This window comes from Pleurodeles waltl, chromosome 9 (assembly GCF_031143425.1).
Source record: "Pleurodeles waltl isolate 20211129_DDA chromosome 9, aPleWal1.hap1.20221129, whole genome shotgun sequence".
Lineage (NCBI taxonomy): Eukaryota > Metazoa > Chordata > Amphibia > Caudata > Salamandridae > Pleurodeles > Pleurodeles waltl.
The window spans coordinates 1053378222-1053394377 of record NC_090448.1 but is presented as its reverse complement, the minus strand read 5'-3'; the positions used below and the strand labels follow the sequence as shown (position 1 = coordinate 1053394377).

At 42.1% G+C, this 16156-nt stretch overlaps 1 protein-coding gene across 1 annotated transcript in view; it reads right to left on the bottom strand.

Annotated features, from left to right (window-relative positions):
- VCPKMT (valosin containing protein lysine methyltransferase) overlaps positions 1-13576 on the bottom strand; it is an 86925-nt gene extending 73349 nt beyond the window's left edge. The window contains exons 1-3 of the mRNA XM_069208692.1: positions 13190-13576; positions 9934-10044; positions 5360-5432 (exon numbers count right to left, since the gene is read on the bottom strand). Of these exons, the coding sequence (XP_069064793.1) occupies positions 5360-5432; positions 9934-10044; positions 13190-13440 (435 nt within the window). The 5' untranslated portion in view covers positions 13441-13576. The remainder of the gene's footprint in view (positions 1-5359; positions 5433-9933; positions 10045-13189) is intronic.
- Positions 13577-16156: the final 2580 nt, after the last annotated feature.

Sequence of the window (16156 nt, the reverse complement as noted above, 5' to 3'; positions counted from 1 at the left end):
ATCTCTATTTCAGAAAGCGTAGCAAAATGCATTACATAGGATTCCACACAAGGCTGTACCAATCCAGATACTGAAATGCTTCCTCTTCTTTTTTAACTAATGTATCCTTCCTGGGTATTTGGCCTGAAGAATATCCCAGATAGGCTCCGTTTCCAACTTCAACCCAGAATCTATGTTTCCTGCACTTTTAAAATGTGCTTTTAGTAAACAAAGACCAGCATGGGGGGGTTCATGAGATCTCCAGAACCAAATGGTCAGTCCATGGCAACCCTGATATGGATAATATGGTACCAAGCCACTTGAAGGAGATAGGTTAATGCTCGGATGTGGAGGATTTGTACAAGGAACAATCATTCTTTCTGTAGCATCTGTCTCTATAGACCTGGGGTTCTAAGACAGAAGGATCCCTCAGTGACACAGTTCAGACGTGGTTAGACATAAAGAGGTTACACAGCAGGAAAAGAAGCCTAGCTTGGGAGGTTTGGTTCTTGCCCTGCCATAGGTATCCCACTTCATCAATAGGATATACAAAGTGCCAGAACTGAAATGTGGACTTCTTACTGACAGTAATAAGCACTGTAGAGTCGGTGACTTTGCATGGTACCAGATCCCTCTTACATGACTGAGACAACTTCCATCCAGTTCGGGATCTCCTTTACTATTGGCCCCTTCCTGCACATAAACAGAAAGGCGACTACTGAAAATCTTAATTCATAAACACAAGAACTGATTTGATCTTCCTAGCATTGACGCAAGAAGGTCGTCTCATGCAATTGTCAGGCAGCATGATTGGCAAGGAGGGCTGGAAGATAAGTTCCGTGAAGATCCAATAAACATTTTAAAATGTTTCTTTCAGGAAAGAAAGACTAAGAAAGGTCAAGCTGTACAAAGCCAAAAGAGAATGTGCAACAGAAGCCTATCCCTGTACCCTGTCTGACAGCCAGAAGAAACTCACTACAAGCGTCGGTTAGTGACGCAGTAAGGGGGAAGTTCATGCATGGAAGGTTCTCAGTACTTCAAAGTAACTGCATTCTTTTTAAATAAGCTTTTTCCCCAGTCATGTCTACCAGCACAGGCAGTTCTCAATTAAATGGGAAAGAGGAAGAGCTAGGTGACCAACAAACACTGCGACACAGATGTCTTACGCACGTGCCCTGGGAACAGAAGTTACATTTTAATGTGTGCCATTATCAAAGGAACCCATTCTAACTAAAATGATATGGCATGTACTTGACGTTGAAAGTGATGAATGATTGCGTTTCTTTGGCAATTAAGAAAGATGCAATCAATTTTAAATTTAACTTGAGCTTAGGACAGTACTACAAAAATATTTTTCAAATATATAGTCAAGTTTAACATGAGAGTTATAAAAATGTTCTCATGTATTGCTCGCGACAAAGTTTTTTTTTATTTTCATTAGTGTTGGACGTAACAACTCTTAACTTCAGAAGGATGGCAGGGCGATTCAGTTCCTGCAGGGATGAAAGCCTTAAAAACAGTTAAATGCAGATAAATATAAGTAGTAATAGTTTAATAAAGCGAACCACATAAAGTTAAAAATCAAACCAAATGCCATAGTGGGGTTGTACATCTCATGTGTCTCGTCTTCTATAACTAAAGAAGAGGAACTGGAATTACACCTTTCGAAACACAGTTTTAATTGGGCCCCTCCTACTATTAGCTAAACCCAGATCATGGGTACTGGCTAGTTCCGCCCAGAATTCAACTTATGCATCAAGTTTTAACATTATACATATAGAGTACCTAAAGAATGACAACCAGGGAGAAGATGCTAAAGAGGACATAAGCTTTTTACAGGGGGTACTAACTGATGGATTCAAAACCCTATTACCTATTTCTGGGTTCAGGCCACGCAAGACCTCACCCCTTTCAGGTAACGATAATGACTATCACTTTGGCTGGGCATGGACGGGCCATGCACAATGCTGTTTCAGTACCAGCGGCTGGGGAAAGACTTCATTAGAAAGTGCTTCCCTCCAACAACAATGAGTTTCTGAAGAGCGTAGTGGCCAGCTCATCACCTAAGGTACTGCCACACTGTGTGCAGACATAGACTACGTGCCTGATTATGACCTTGGCGGAGGGGATTACTCTGTCACAAACTTAACAGATAACCCCTCCGCCGAATTACAAGTTGCATAGGATATAATGGAAATTGTAATACGACGGGCGGGATATCCGTCACGTTTGAGATGGAGTAATCCCCTCCGCCAAGGTCGTAATCAGGCCTTACGTCTTTAACCAAATTCCAAATGATATGGCCGGCACAGTGCTGCGTTTCAGTCAGGCCTACACTGCTACTACGGGGAAGAAACAAGTAGGTCACCGGAAGGCCTTGTATCCAGCTCTTCGTGAAGATGGCCGAGCAGGAGCAAATCATCACCCAGGCAGAGGGAGAAAAAGAATCTATTAGAATGAATGGGAAGGCTGTTGGTACACATCCAGGTTCCTGAGCTGAGGAGGGTGTGAAATGTGCAGAACACTTCAAAGGCTCGCAGAATAGAGTGCACCTAAACACAGACAGCGTTGTGATGAACCGCCTAGGGGAGTTCTATGTATTCTGTTCCTCACATATCGAAAGTGACCCGCACAACAAACAAATACCTCGTCATTCTACCGCACCGTCCGAACTTCCGTAATACCGAGAGGAAGCAGGAGGCACCAGTAAAGGTTACAATGGAGCAAACCAAAAAGCATCCGCTCCACTGCTATTTGATTTGAGTTGGGACGACAGTCATTTCTATTTTGCAAAGAGCTCTTGATCCTGGTGGGTTCAAAATAGGCATTAAGTGACAAATCTGAATATGCTACCTGCAATATTTGGACATTAAACCTTTACCAATAATGAATAGGTGATTTTCAAATACTTTCTCGAATATTTATCCAACACAGTAATTAACACTCTTCAGAGACGGTCATTCACCAAGACTTTCCTGCAGTTGTCCCCCAAAAACATGCAATGCTGGTCTGTTCGAAGATCTGTGCAAAAGGCATTTATAAATCATGACCACCTGATTCTGTCATGGGCCTCCCGAAACTCTTAACAGACACTTTTAGGAGTCTTACTTCCTGTAACTGGATTAAAGTCCTAGGTTCTAGTGGTCTTTGGAAGAAAAGCTCAGCACTGAAGATAGAGTGCCGGTTATCATGACACCATGCCATAGCCCTACTTCAGCTCACATGGACCTGATTTTTCAACTGTTTCGCATACTTTTCTCTGTTGAAGCACTACTTTTTATACTGAGATTTAGTCACATGGATAGATTATACATAAAGTCTGGTGATATTACAAACCTGGATCTTGAGATATAGAAAAAGTAGTTAATTTTCACTAATACAATCAGTGTTTGAAAACCTTCAACTCGTATTAGCAGACCAAGATTGAAAAGGTGCATTATTCTCACGAGAACTAAGGCAGAACAATGACAAAGCAAACGTTGACAAGGCTAAGAGGTTTTTTGTTTTTATTTTTGTTTTTTAACACTACGTTTTTATTGAATTGGTGAGTTTGTGTTTCCAGTTGTGGGGTGAGAAACTAAATTCAAGAATGATGAAATGGAAAAATGGATGGATGAGCACATGGATGGATGAATCAAAGCGGTCTGTGACAGCATGGATATATGGCTGCACGAGGGTGCAAATTAGGTGCGAAAACCCCCAAAAAAACTTTGGTTGAATGGAATGCTTGAATTATTCGCAGCTCTGATAATTATCCTGGGCTGCATTCCAGTGCATCACTTTATTGTTCACTTTGCCAGTACAGACAAAGACCAATCGCATATAACTCAGCCTTGGTTATTCTTGCTGCACTAACCAGAGATATGGATAAACTGAGCTACAGAACACACGTCTGCGGGTTCAAGCTGGGTTGTTGATTAGTACAAAATCTCAATGATCAGGCCAAACAAGGTCGAAACCAGTGTGGGCTGCACATGCGCCGATTCAGAGCTGACACGGCCTGGCAGTTCCGACTGGTCTATTCGTATTAGAGCAACTTCATGCTTGCTTTGGCTACTTTGGGGTTCCTGTCTTTAGAGGCAAAATGAGCAAATAAATCGGACGTTAATTACCCAAGAGTAATTATCAGATGGAGATCAACTGAGACATTCAACAATCACTTCTTTGTTTTTCGGAATGGGCATGTTCGTGTGTAAATTGGTCAGTGAGTGCACGGATGGTGGAATGGGAACTTGATAAAGGTTTACACAGCCTGAGTTTTTACTTGCCTTCATTACATAAATGACTTGAGATTTTACAGTTATTTAACGTTTTGTAACTTGAGTGAGTGACAAAATCATGCGCAAATCTGCATGAATTTGTGTTTTAATATTTGAATCTTGTATTGCCGCTGGACACGTGATGGGAACAAAAAATGGAAACAGAAGGTTGGTTAAACTTTCTTCAGTTTTCGTGATACTGACCAACCAGTTTCAGAAAGATAAAAGGGATTCTAGGGTTTCACTGAGATCACATACTTACTCAATCCCACCAGTAGAAACCCAAGAAGTAATATAGTAATGAAAATCGAGATATGTGATCATGAGAAACAAGAGTCCTTCTTAAGTTAATTGGGATATATTAACCCAATGAGAGGCCCTCTCTAGACAGACTAAAATCTCTGCCAGCGATTCAATAAAGCAACTGAAGGCTCAACAAAGAATCAGATGCAAATGTTATAGCCCACACCAAGGTGAAGTATTATTTGTGTAACCATAGGTCATTAAGAGATAGAATGAGACAGGCTTCTTGCCCCTATCCGACGCAAGGTTGATATACATTCATTTTATAACCGTTTACCTGCCACAAACATGGGTAGGGCCGGGACACTCTGGATTATTCTGTTCTTTTTATACACATGCTTAGCAATTCGAATAACTGTGATACAGTCCTGTAAACTATACATGTAACTGTCACGTCTCCTCTTAAACCTTGCCTTCTAGTGTAAGAGACAGACAACCAATAAAGCTGTACAAACTATGGGACAGTCTACCTGAAGCCAATGTATATTACATTTTTACCTTTATCAAATACACGCCTTTGAAGATCAGAATGCATTACAGGGAAATATGGCGTGGCTTCAAAAACTGTAAACCTTACTTCTGCAAATCTAGGCCAGCATTATTAAAAGCAACAAACACATATACAAAAAATGAGAATTATGTCCACTGCCCTGACTGTCGATTGCTCTTTTTCCTTCTTGTTCAGTTCAGCATGTAAATTGCGATACATGTATTCAGTAGATTTAACATGATGTATGCAAGCAAAACATGGTCTCTGCTTCAATTTTAATGAAACACAAATCTAAAAGTAGTCCATCTTCTGTAAACCAGGTACTCACCTCTTCATAGTAAATGCAGTCTGCAATAAGTATGTAGTCAGGGGTGGGACAAAAGTCTGACACATTTTCACCCCTAAAAATAAAACACATGTAAGAAAAACAAAAATCATATGCATTCAAGTAATTCCAATTCTTAAAATGATTAACAGCATGCAAAACTCTATAAATGTATAGTTTAAAGACTGTCTCAAATGCATAGCTTGTCTGGCATGTGTCAATAGTTGAGTAATGCTAATTCGTAACAAATGATCAATAGTGCCTTTTTTTTCTTTTTTGAACAAACAGTCTGAGAATTTAGAGCTCAGACTATGATCATTCGCCTCTAAGAAAAAAAAACCAATGTCTTTTGGCACACCCATCCATGTACACACCAGATACATCCCAACTAAGCAGAACCAGTTGCCAGTTGCAGTCTGCGGGTTAGTGGAATGGAGCAGATGGGTAATTGGCAGTGGATTTAAAAGTTAGTATCAATTATTTTTTTGCATAGAGATAAATATTATGACATATTGTTGCGGTGTGATAGTGCCAGGTACCCAAAAGACGTAATTGGTTCTGTCCAACATCAAGTTTGACACACCTAGCCATACGGCGCCTCCGGCCCTTCGCACAAATAGCCCACACGATGGCTGTAGCCAGGTGACGGGAGGAGGGCTATACCACCTTGGATGACCTTTAAGCATTAAGCAGATTCATTACACTGCAGGAGGCAGCAGAAACTTTTAATTTGGGACGGGGTCAAGTATGTCCAATATGCTAAAATTCCAGCAACAGCCCAGGTGATTTGGCCTTGGTTTCCAGATGCCCCTGACGCTACCCAGACACTTGTTACATTGCCGATTATGGCAGATTGTCAACATCTCATCACCTATATCTACCATTCTCTACAAGCTGAAAGACCCAAATCTCTCCTTAAAGTGGAGGGCACATGGAAAAGCCTTAGTGAGTTCCATTTTACGACTAAAGAGTGGGCAAACAGGCCAACGAACGCTTCAAACTTGCTCAGTACAACATAATACACATCACGTACCTCTCACCTAAGCATCTACACAAAATATATCCTACTAAAGATGCGGGGTGGACGTGTTGCAGACACACACCAGCAGACTTTCTTCATGTCGTGTGGAACTGTTCCCAGATCATTCGTTTTGGGGATGATACTCTGGAACATCTACACACTGCTGCAGGGTGGCTTATTCCTAGGGACTTGAATCAATGCATTTTGGGATTAGGAAGAAGAGGATACTTAGCAAAAAGTTTGTGATACTTGGATTGACTCTGGCCAAGCGTAAAATAGCTATTAGGTGGCTCAGCGTAAGACCCCCCCCCCGCAGATGACTGATTGGTCACAAGATACGACTGAATGAGCAGGCGAGGAAGAGGCACATACGGAAAAAGTGAGCCATGACAATAGACTGCAGGATGACCCACTAGCATGGGGAGCCAGGAAACAGGAGCTCATAGGTGGAGATTCCTGTGTCCCTGTAACCGCGGTGGTCAGTGGAGTCAGGAGTGCCACACTAATGTAGTCACTGCGGCAATAGGACTATGAGAATAGCTTCCCTGTTTCACACTGGGGTTGGGACCCAGGTCCACACTGCAGTTCTTTGTGTGGCTTGTACTCCTGGGACACTGGATAAAAAAGAGCAGAGCAAGGGAGGAAGGCAGGGGAGTGGATGTTTAAATGTTCCTTTTTCAAACACTTTTATGCTATGCCTTTCTTGGACCTAATGACAGTTATAGCTGCACATACTGTATGGTTTGATGTACAGGTCATGATAAGTTGCTTCTGAGGTGGTATTGTATGATTCTGAACAGTAAAAACTGATTTGACCCTGTCCCTTTCTGCATCTTTACGCAAGACCTCAAATGGATTAAAATGCATGACATTAAAGAAGGCATAGCACATCCCCCCATTAGTCCTTCTGCTAACCACACATTTAATGTCACCCTCCAGTTCCAAACACAGAAATATGCCAAGGACTAGGGCTGAGTCAGGTATAGTGGTTGAGTGTTGGCAACACAATAAGACTTTCAAATAAGAGTATCAGTTTTCCCCAATAGAAATAATTTGACTTACTCTTACGTCTGACTACCCTCTATTCCAATCTTTTGCCAACAGAATATCAAGCAGAGGATACAGACAATACAAACAGTGCATGGAACAGAACACTTACTACAGCACTGCCATCCCAAATAAAGTCACTTACAATCTGGGGAGAGTATTTACATAAAGTATGTGTTGTGCCCATGCAAAAGTCAGTCAGACAAGTCTTGAAGATAGTTTCTTGGCATGAGCATCACCAAAATGGGAGCTCATAATATGTCATATCAATAGACTACATAAGACACATTGAAGTAATGACGCTGATGAGGGAAGTAGTGGTTTTTGAAGTAGTTGAAAGTAGATTTATTGTCATAGGACAAGCGCAGCTCCTCCCGAAGGTCAATCGCATCGCAACTGCCTTGGAACTACCCCGCTAGGTCATAAACACCCATTCCAAAAGAACATTTCTACATAGAAACTTAAAGCAACATCGCAAATAACAATATAACACACATCCTTCCTGGAAAGGCTTGAGAGACTTTCCTCAGAGAAGCACTTCCGCCAGAGGTATAAAATTACCAATTTAAGGCTCTTGATGCTTCTGTGATAAAACAGTTAAAACAATCAGAGCAGTTACTCACACCTTGATGGAGCAACCCTGTCTGGGATTGGGCGCATCATGTATGGAAAAAAAGACAGATATGACTCATATGAAAATCCTACATTATCTTGGGCATGAAGTATAGATTGATAAAACAACCATCATTTCTGAAGAACAGGACACAACTTTAGAGCACCAGTTGTAACATGGAGCAAACAAAATTAGCATGTTGACACAAGGGCATCACAAGAAGACATGGATTTAAAAGAAGGCTTCACCCACATGGTTAGAACAATGTTCAGATCCTGTAAATAATGTTGTTATAAAACACATCACTGGAGAAAACATAGATAACTTCATCAGGTACAGATAGCATTAAAAATAGTGGTTATAGTATATCCATATTGAGAAACAACTTAATTACAAAGTCTCCAGCAGCAAGGAACTGAGAGATTTAGATTACACTTCACTGTGCAATAACAAAAAGCTCTAAGGAAATAGGCTCACATATCTGATCGCTGGTTCTTCAAAAACTGGGCCTTCGAGCTAAGATGCAGATGAAAGAAATGAAGAACCAACTTCTGCTTCTGAGAAAGGAAGGTTGACTCTAAGGGAAGATGAGGATCTGGCAGGCCTGGATTGGGACTATCAGAACTGATTACACTGGTTGAAACAACTTGTGGGAATTATCCTGTTAATCTTTTTAGAGGAGAGAGTTTATTCGTGTAACATCTGTATTAAGAGCTCCAACATATGCCAAACCAGGGCACAAATTACTGGCATTTGGAGCTGTCACTACTGCTAATGAATTCCAAAATGGGGACATTTCACATTCTGAACGTCCACAGGGCGATAATTCAACTTCTGTTTCTGTGCAGCAGAAAAGAGTCTGCAAAGAGTTCACCCACATTTGTCACGCCCATCAACATGGGCAACAAGAATTAAGACAAAAGGAGGAAGGCATTTGAAAGATTTGATCTCCGGAACAAATACTTTAAGTTTGCCAACTATGTTATTAAATGTATTGGAGAAGTACTGTTACCCTCTCACGCCCCAGCAAACTCTGGCCCCAAATTTACAAAGTGGGATTCCATGATTTAAAAAACAATGGGAGGATCTCATGGTGAGTATTCAGTTGAAGTCTATTCCTGATGCAGCATCGCAAAACCACACTCATTTGGCCCAAGATAATTCCAATGGTAGAAGGCACACTGACTGTGAGCAGACTCAAAAAAAGCTGAAGTCTTCCAAGAGAGGAGTTTGTCTGTTGGAAAACAAGCTATATTAGTGAAACTGTCAAAATGAGACTGAGACATGAGTTGGGATGAAGCCCTCCCCACTGCACACAAACTGTGGAACAGAGAGGCAAGGTGGACATATGAGGTAAGGCTTATTAGAAAAGAAAAAAACATCCACTTTATAAACTACTAAGGCATCATTTCTTGTCCCGCAAAATATATTCAATCACCTACAAGGTAATAAATAACCGTACATGTGCATTATATCGAGCAACATGCGGCAAACAACCTGACAATGAAAAAGAGTACGAGATCACGGTTAACTAAACTGAAGATATTCTACAGGCTGATCGTCAATACCTGCTGCACAATTTTAACTTGAAACAACACACACCTTCGGAAAAAAACGAGGGGGAAGCATATGAATATAGCAAAAAGAAAACGGTTAAGATAAATATAAAGCAGACATAAATTGAAGGCAAAACATATTACATTTTGTCATGAGAAATGAATGTGAAGTGCAATTTCTTTTTTATATTTAACCATTATGCTAAAACATTACAGTTACATAAGCTATCTGGCACATGCAGACTTAGTTACATATAATAGTATATTTTCAACAAAGGTAATTTCTCAAAGGTCAAGAAAACATTTTCAACACAGTAAACGTAAAAAGGGACACACCAACCATTTCAGCACCTTGGCTTGAATAGACCCAGAGATTAGATGTTTATTATTTTCAATATTAACATTAAGTAGATCTAGCAAGTCTTCTAGATCTGTAATTGTAACATGTGCCCTGCAATACAAAAAAAAGTGTTATTTCACAAACAAATGCAAGTGTGAAAACCTATTTTATGACGCTATATTATACCCAGTATATGTTTGAAAAGAAAACATTTTATATGCAGTTTATTAATAAAAAGAAGCCCTTGAAAACATATTGCACTACTATGCATGTATAGCACGTGTGCAGCAGAAAACCAATTGTTGTGTTCTGATTTCAAGCTGTATACTGTATTGTGTTCACTGACAGCTTTGTCAGGCCACGATTAGCCCAGGAGCCATAATGTCTAGTGAAGTAAATTGCATACTTCAGCAAGTGTATCCTCGTTTTCCACCCGGGCAAGGGCAACACGGTTTTGTGAGAAGAATAGAGGCAGTACTTGCGAACAGCGTTTGATGTGCATTAACAAAGTATGGGAACTGTGATGCTGCATGCAATGGGGCAGGTTCAGTGAGTGTGGGGGTAGTGTCAAAGGTGTAGTTAAAAAAAAAAAAAAAATCTGTACATTATTTTTAGTCTTTTACCTCCAGGTAGCTAAATAAAAAAACAACTTGCACATTAATTGAATTTTTTTTTAAAAAGTTGTTACTTAATCAGAAACGCACAATAGTACATTATGAAACCTCTATTGGTTAGCCACAGATTAAATCTTGGTTGGCGCAGTGGGAAATTGTGACTTGTGTATTTTTAGGGCTACGAGGTTCCAGACTGTAACAGAAAGCACTGTGAATATTGTCATTATTGTAGACTTGAATTACACAGTATAACATAGACTGTTACAAAATAAGCAAAAAGGTTTAAGATAAAACAGTGCATTCCAAAATATAGATTTTACTAATATCTAGACTGTACGTAATGCAATTTTTTGCATAACTGTTGTTTCAACAACCCTTTAGGGGTAGTAAGTGTTATATAAATACAATTGCAATTAAAAGCACACACTTCACAGATCAGTTGTTAACTCTTTGCAATAGCAGGCAAAGAAAATAAATCTTTGTCATCACAAAGCTTTAAGTGACTCGAACATTAAAGCCAGTACCGGCTTCCAGGTATCCTTTACATTCGCACATTAACTTGTTGTGCACATTAGCATTTCAGGCAAGCAGGTACCCTGGCAGGAAGGCTTCCTTAGCGGTCTGCCGGGCTTCAATTTCACAGCACTGGAGACTCATTGAATGATACTTCGGCTGAAACATTTAAACTATCAAAATGAACCGTCCCGGGATGGTTGACTTTTTACAAAAAGTAGGAGAACAGTTTTTCAAAAATTAAAAAAGTATGAGCACATTGTGCCCTTCCAACCCGTCCGCTTTGAACTCTGCTTGTGGATAGTAATGCTAACTTCTATAGAAGGCTGTTTAGTGTTTTCTCAAAGGAAAAGTTCCAGACACCTGCATGTTAGATAAGTTTCTGCTGAAACTAATTGACTGTTGTCACATGGCCTTCTCATGTTGACCTGTAGTATGCAAAAATGTTTAGACAGTAGACCCAAATTTGCATGTTTTAGCGCATTGCTCCAATTGACCATTTTTATAGTGTGAGCCTCGGCTAGTTAAAATGACAATTGTCTTTGATATTTTGCTTTGCTGTCTGCTATTTTGCGTTAAACGCTGTTTGGACTTGGGCATCTCTCACTATTACGGTCAATTTTTCTTTTTTACACTAGTCAAGTTTAAAGAAATGTACAAACTTACAAAAGCAAGAAATTTGTTGCATGCTGAAAGACCCAAGCACATTCCGATTAAAAACATGTTGACAGGTTTTAAGTCTGGATGGTAAGTCCATGCTAGACACCATTTCTCATTTCACCAGTCACCAGCATCTGTAACCCACCCATGTCACTTTTTTTTTTTAAGGGTTCACAGGTGTCCAGAGGAGCCTCCCCTCCCAGTAGTTAACATATAGGTTTAGAGCAGCAGGCATTAAGTATCTGATAGAGGCTTCTAGTTGCAGATTCCTTACCTTAGAATTTCCCCCAGATGTCACTCTGGACCCAGAGATCTATCTTCGAGCAGTACCCTTGTGTGCTGTTAAGTGGCATTGGTCAACTCCGAGTCGGTCATTGGTGTTGTGGTCCTCGGATAGGACATTGCCGGTCGCATATAGGTGCCACCCCGGCAAGCTGACAGTCAAGCAGGGGTGGCTCCGGCTCACGGAAACTCAGGGAGACGACCCAGAAACAGGCTCCTAAGATGGAGGCCTGGAGTGAGGATGCTTATTTAACCGCATTGTGCTACTGACGGGGTGATGTTGAAGAATGCATGTGCTTCTTTTACCTCTTCTTGTGCTTACCCGAATGAACTGACGATTTGGACTGGGATGAGGAGGAGTGTTGATGACTTCACAAGCAGTCTCAGGACCTTCCTTTCAACTGAGACCGGGAGCGATGTGGAGCCAGATGCCAGGCCACGAGCAGTTTTAGGGACCACTCCCTCAAGGCCTTTGGGTTCATGGCCCGACAGTCTGAGCACAACTTCGGGTCGTGGTTGCACCCCAAACACAATAGGTGTGGATCCGTCACAACATCATGCAATAACAGGAGTCGCAGGCTTGAAGCCGGCCTTATGAGACACCTTGACACACCAGAGGTAAAAAAATGTTGACAAAAAGTCGAAAGGCCAGTCAAAAAGCACTGGAAGGGTAGCTCTCTCCAGATCTGCACGTAGGCTGGTGCGGAAAGAAAAGAACAGACGTCAGTGCGCTGGGGTGGTGCTTATATGCGACCCGCAACATCATTTCCGGTAACCACAACGCCAATGACAGACACAGAGTCAACCCGCGCATAATGGCACGCAAGGGTACTGCTCAAAGAAAGCTCTCCGGATCCAGAATGACACCTGAGGGAAAGTCTAAGGTAAGGAATCTGCAACTGGAATAAGTCTCTACCAGATAATTCCTTACCAAAGGTAAGTAACTTGTGCATTAAGGATGGTCAGTGCGTTAAATAGGAAGGTGCGAGTGCCTGCACTTATTTAATTTGAAAGGGCGAGTACCTGCATTTCTTACTGCTGCATGACATAAATGTGAGAGTACCAGCACTTTTTAGGAGCGCACAGGTACTCTAAATAGTGAGCGCCTGCACTACCAAATTTCCATTTAAGCACTGACGATAAAAGCAGCACTTCAGCGGTGGACAGTAAAATCCTGTGTATTTTACCCCAGTGTGGCCGCCACGAGTCCCACGGCTCCAGTGCCTGCGCCCAGCTCCAGAACCGAGCAGCCCCGGAGTACATGCCGGGAGCAAAGGTCGTAAAAATCCTCAGTCTGCAAGAATTTAGCCAGCACTAACGCAGCATCCCACACCACACAGCCCACGTCGCCCAGGCCGTGCTGCTCCAGACTCAGCACCGAGCCGTTTTTCAACTCCAGCTCTCGCACGAAACGCTCCTGAATTGGGCCCGCTGCCATGGAACAAGGCAGCCTGTATTTGATTCAAAGTATTCCTTCAGTCCATCATCATTAAACATGTCAGACAGGACTTTGCGCGCATGCTTACAGCCGCCGGGTAAGTCGCTGCCATGTTGGGTGTGGGTAAACACGGCACAGTTTTAAAACTAGAATGTAAACCTCTCATAAGCAATATTGAGGCGTCAAGGAAAGCTATGGTTCCGTGATGGAAGCGGAGGTAATCACTGAATTTCTTATGAAGAAATGACAGGAAAAGGGGGATTTTGTTTTCGAATTGCAATGATTTGTTGACGCAAATTTTAAACGTGTTTTAAAAAAAATAAATGGGGACGTGTTTTTACGTTCAAAAAGATATGTCTAAAATTGCGGTGTATGCAGGAGAAGAATGATCTATAAAGTTTGCCTGTCCGATCCTGAAAAAACAGACACACTAGAAATGTGCTTTATACGCGCCTCTGTGCTAAACAATTAGCAGTAGTTTCAACAAAGAAGGTTAATATTTTGATGTGGTTGTTTTTAGGGTCAAGCCTGCGAGTGCATGCGTTAGTGCATGCATCTTGCTTGGGAGACACCGTTGTGTACAAAAAATGGCTTGGAGCCCGCTTTTCGCTCATTTGTTGGCTTGCGTGGCCTCGTAATTCGTCACTGAATGCCTAGCATCATTTCCATTCCTCTGTGTGGAGCAGGGACCAAGCACTGATTGATTCAACGTAATTAGTGCCTGTCCACTGCTCCCCAATGTGACTGAGGAACTATTTTGGCTGTTTTTAAATTTGGGTGTGCATTGCAAAAAAGAAAGCATTTGAGTGGCAAAATCGTGCTAGGCAGGACAAACAAAACAGCAAAGTTTTATTTTTTAGAGCTAACTTTCTTTTATTTTGCCAAGTTGTCTTTTCCCACTTTGTATTCATGTTTTCTTTTGCTTTTGTTTTGTTTGGCTCTATTCTCAAAAGATGACGATTATCCTGTTCTAAATATTGCAAAGCAACATTTTTTTTATTATTATGTGTAATTTCTAAAATGCTACTTTAACACATAATCTTGCAGTACACCTCAATCAACCCCACTCCTAACCGCCCCACTTCAATCCACCTCACTCCAATCCAAACCGCTCACCCAAATCCAATCCACTCCAACCTACCCCTCTCCAATCCTCCTACCCCACCCTTATCTAATTGGCCAACACCAATTCATCCCACTCCAATCCAAAACAATCATCACCACTTAAAAAACAATCCGCCCCACTCCAATCCACCCCAGTCCAGTCTGCCCCACTCCAGTTCAAAACAATCTGCCCACTCCATTCCGATCCACCTCTCCCCAATCCAGTTTACCCACTCCATCCCAATTCAGCCCACCCCACTCCAATCCACCCCACACCAAATCAATCCAATCTAATCCACCCCATTCCAATCCACCCTCATGGAATCTGCGCCATCCCAATCTGCCGCACTACAATCCAAAACAATGTGCCCCACTCCAGTCTGCTCCACTCCAATCCAAAATTATCTGTCCTACACCAATCTACCCCACTCCAATCCAAAACAATATGCCTCACTCCAGTCTGCCCCATTTCTATCCCAAACAATCTGTCCCACTCCAAACCAAAACAATATGCTTCACTCCAGTCTGCCCCACTCCAATACAAACAATTTTCCCCACTCAAATGTGCCCCACTCCAATCCAAAACAATCTGCCCCATTCCAATCTGCCCCACTTCAGTCCTAAGCAATGTGCACCTCTCCAATCCATTTCAATCTGCCCCACTCTAATCTGTCGCACTTTAGTCAGTGGCAGACGGTCACCCTCAACAGCGGCAGGTCAAGTGCAGTGACAAGCCCTGTAATAAATCACAATACCTTTAGGCTCATATTTCAAAGCTCTCAATCATTGCTGCTTTACAGATTTTAAAACGGGCCATAAATGAGAGTTCCGGAATTGAGGCTGAAGGCAATGCAGATTTCTCACAGTACCTGTCAGGGGGCCAAGAAGACAAAAATATAATGAAAAATGTACTCACCCACGCTCCTTGTCCTTGTCTTGACTACAGTCAGTGCAACAGCACCTCTTGGAGCCTCAGCCAGCTCCTCTCTCCAGCTCCTGATGCTGCTCTCATGTTGCAGTTGAGCAACTTGAGAGCAGTGCCAGGATTGGCTGGAGCGGGCTGCCTCGACACTCCAGCAGGCACAGGAGGAATGTGCCTGCTCGCCACCCATCTGTCTAAGACAGCTAGGTGCAGAAGTTTACACTGCACATGTTGGGCTGGATGACACAAGACAGGCAACCAAAGTGACTTACGCAGTGTAAACTGGTGGAGAGAGCACCATGCCTCTGCTGCCAGTCAACAGCAATGCCCCTCCCCCAAACACTGCTCGAGCTATGAAAAATAAAATGCTAATTCATTTTATTACCATTTTATTTTTCACTTCTGCTGCACTGGCAGCAGGGGGGCGACGCTCCTCCGCCCTAATTGTGGGGCCGCAGCTGACTTTAATCCAAAACAATCTACCCACTGCAACCTGCCCCACTCCACCCTACCCCACACCTATGCCAACCAACCCACTCCAGTTCAAAACAATCTGCACCACTCAAATTCGTCCCACTCCAATCCAGTCCACTTCACCCCAATCCAATTCACCCCACTCCATCCCCATTCACCCTACTCCAATCCACCCAAATCCACCTTACTACAATCCAATGTACACCACACCAATTA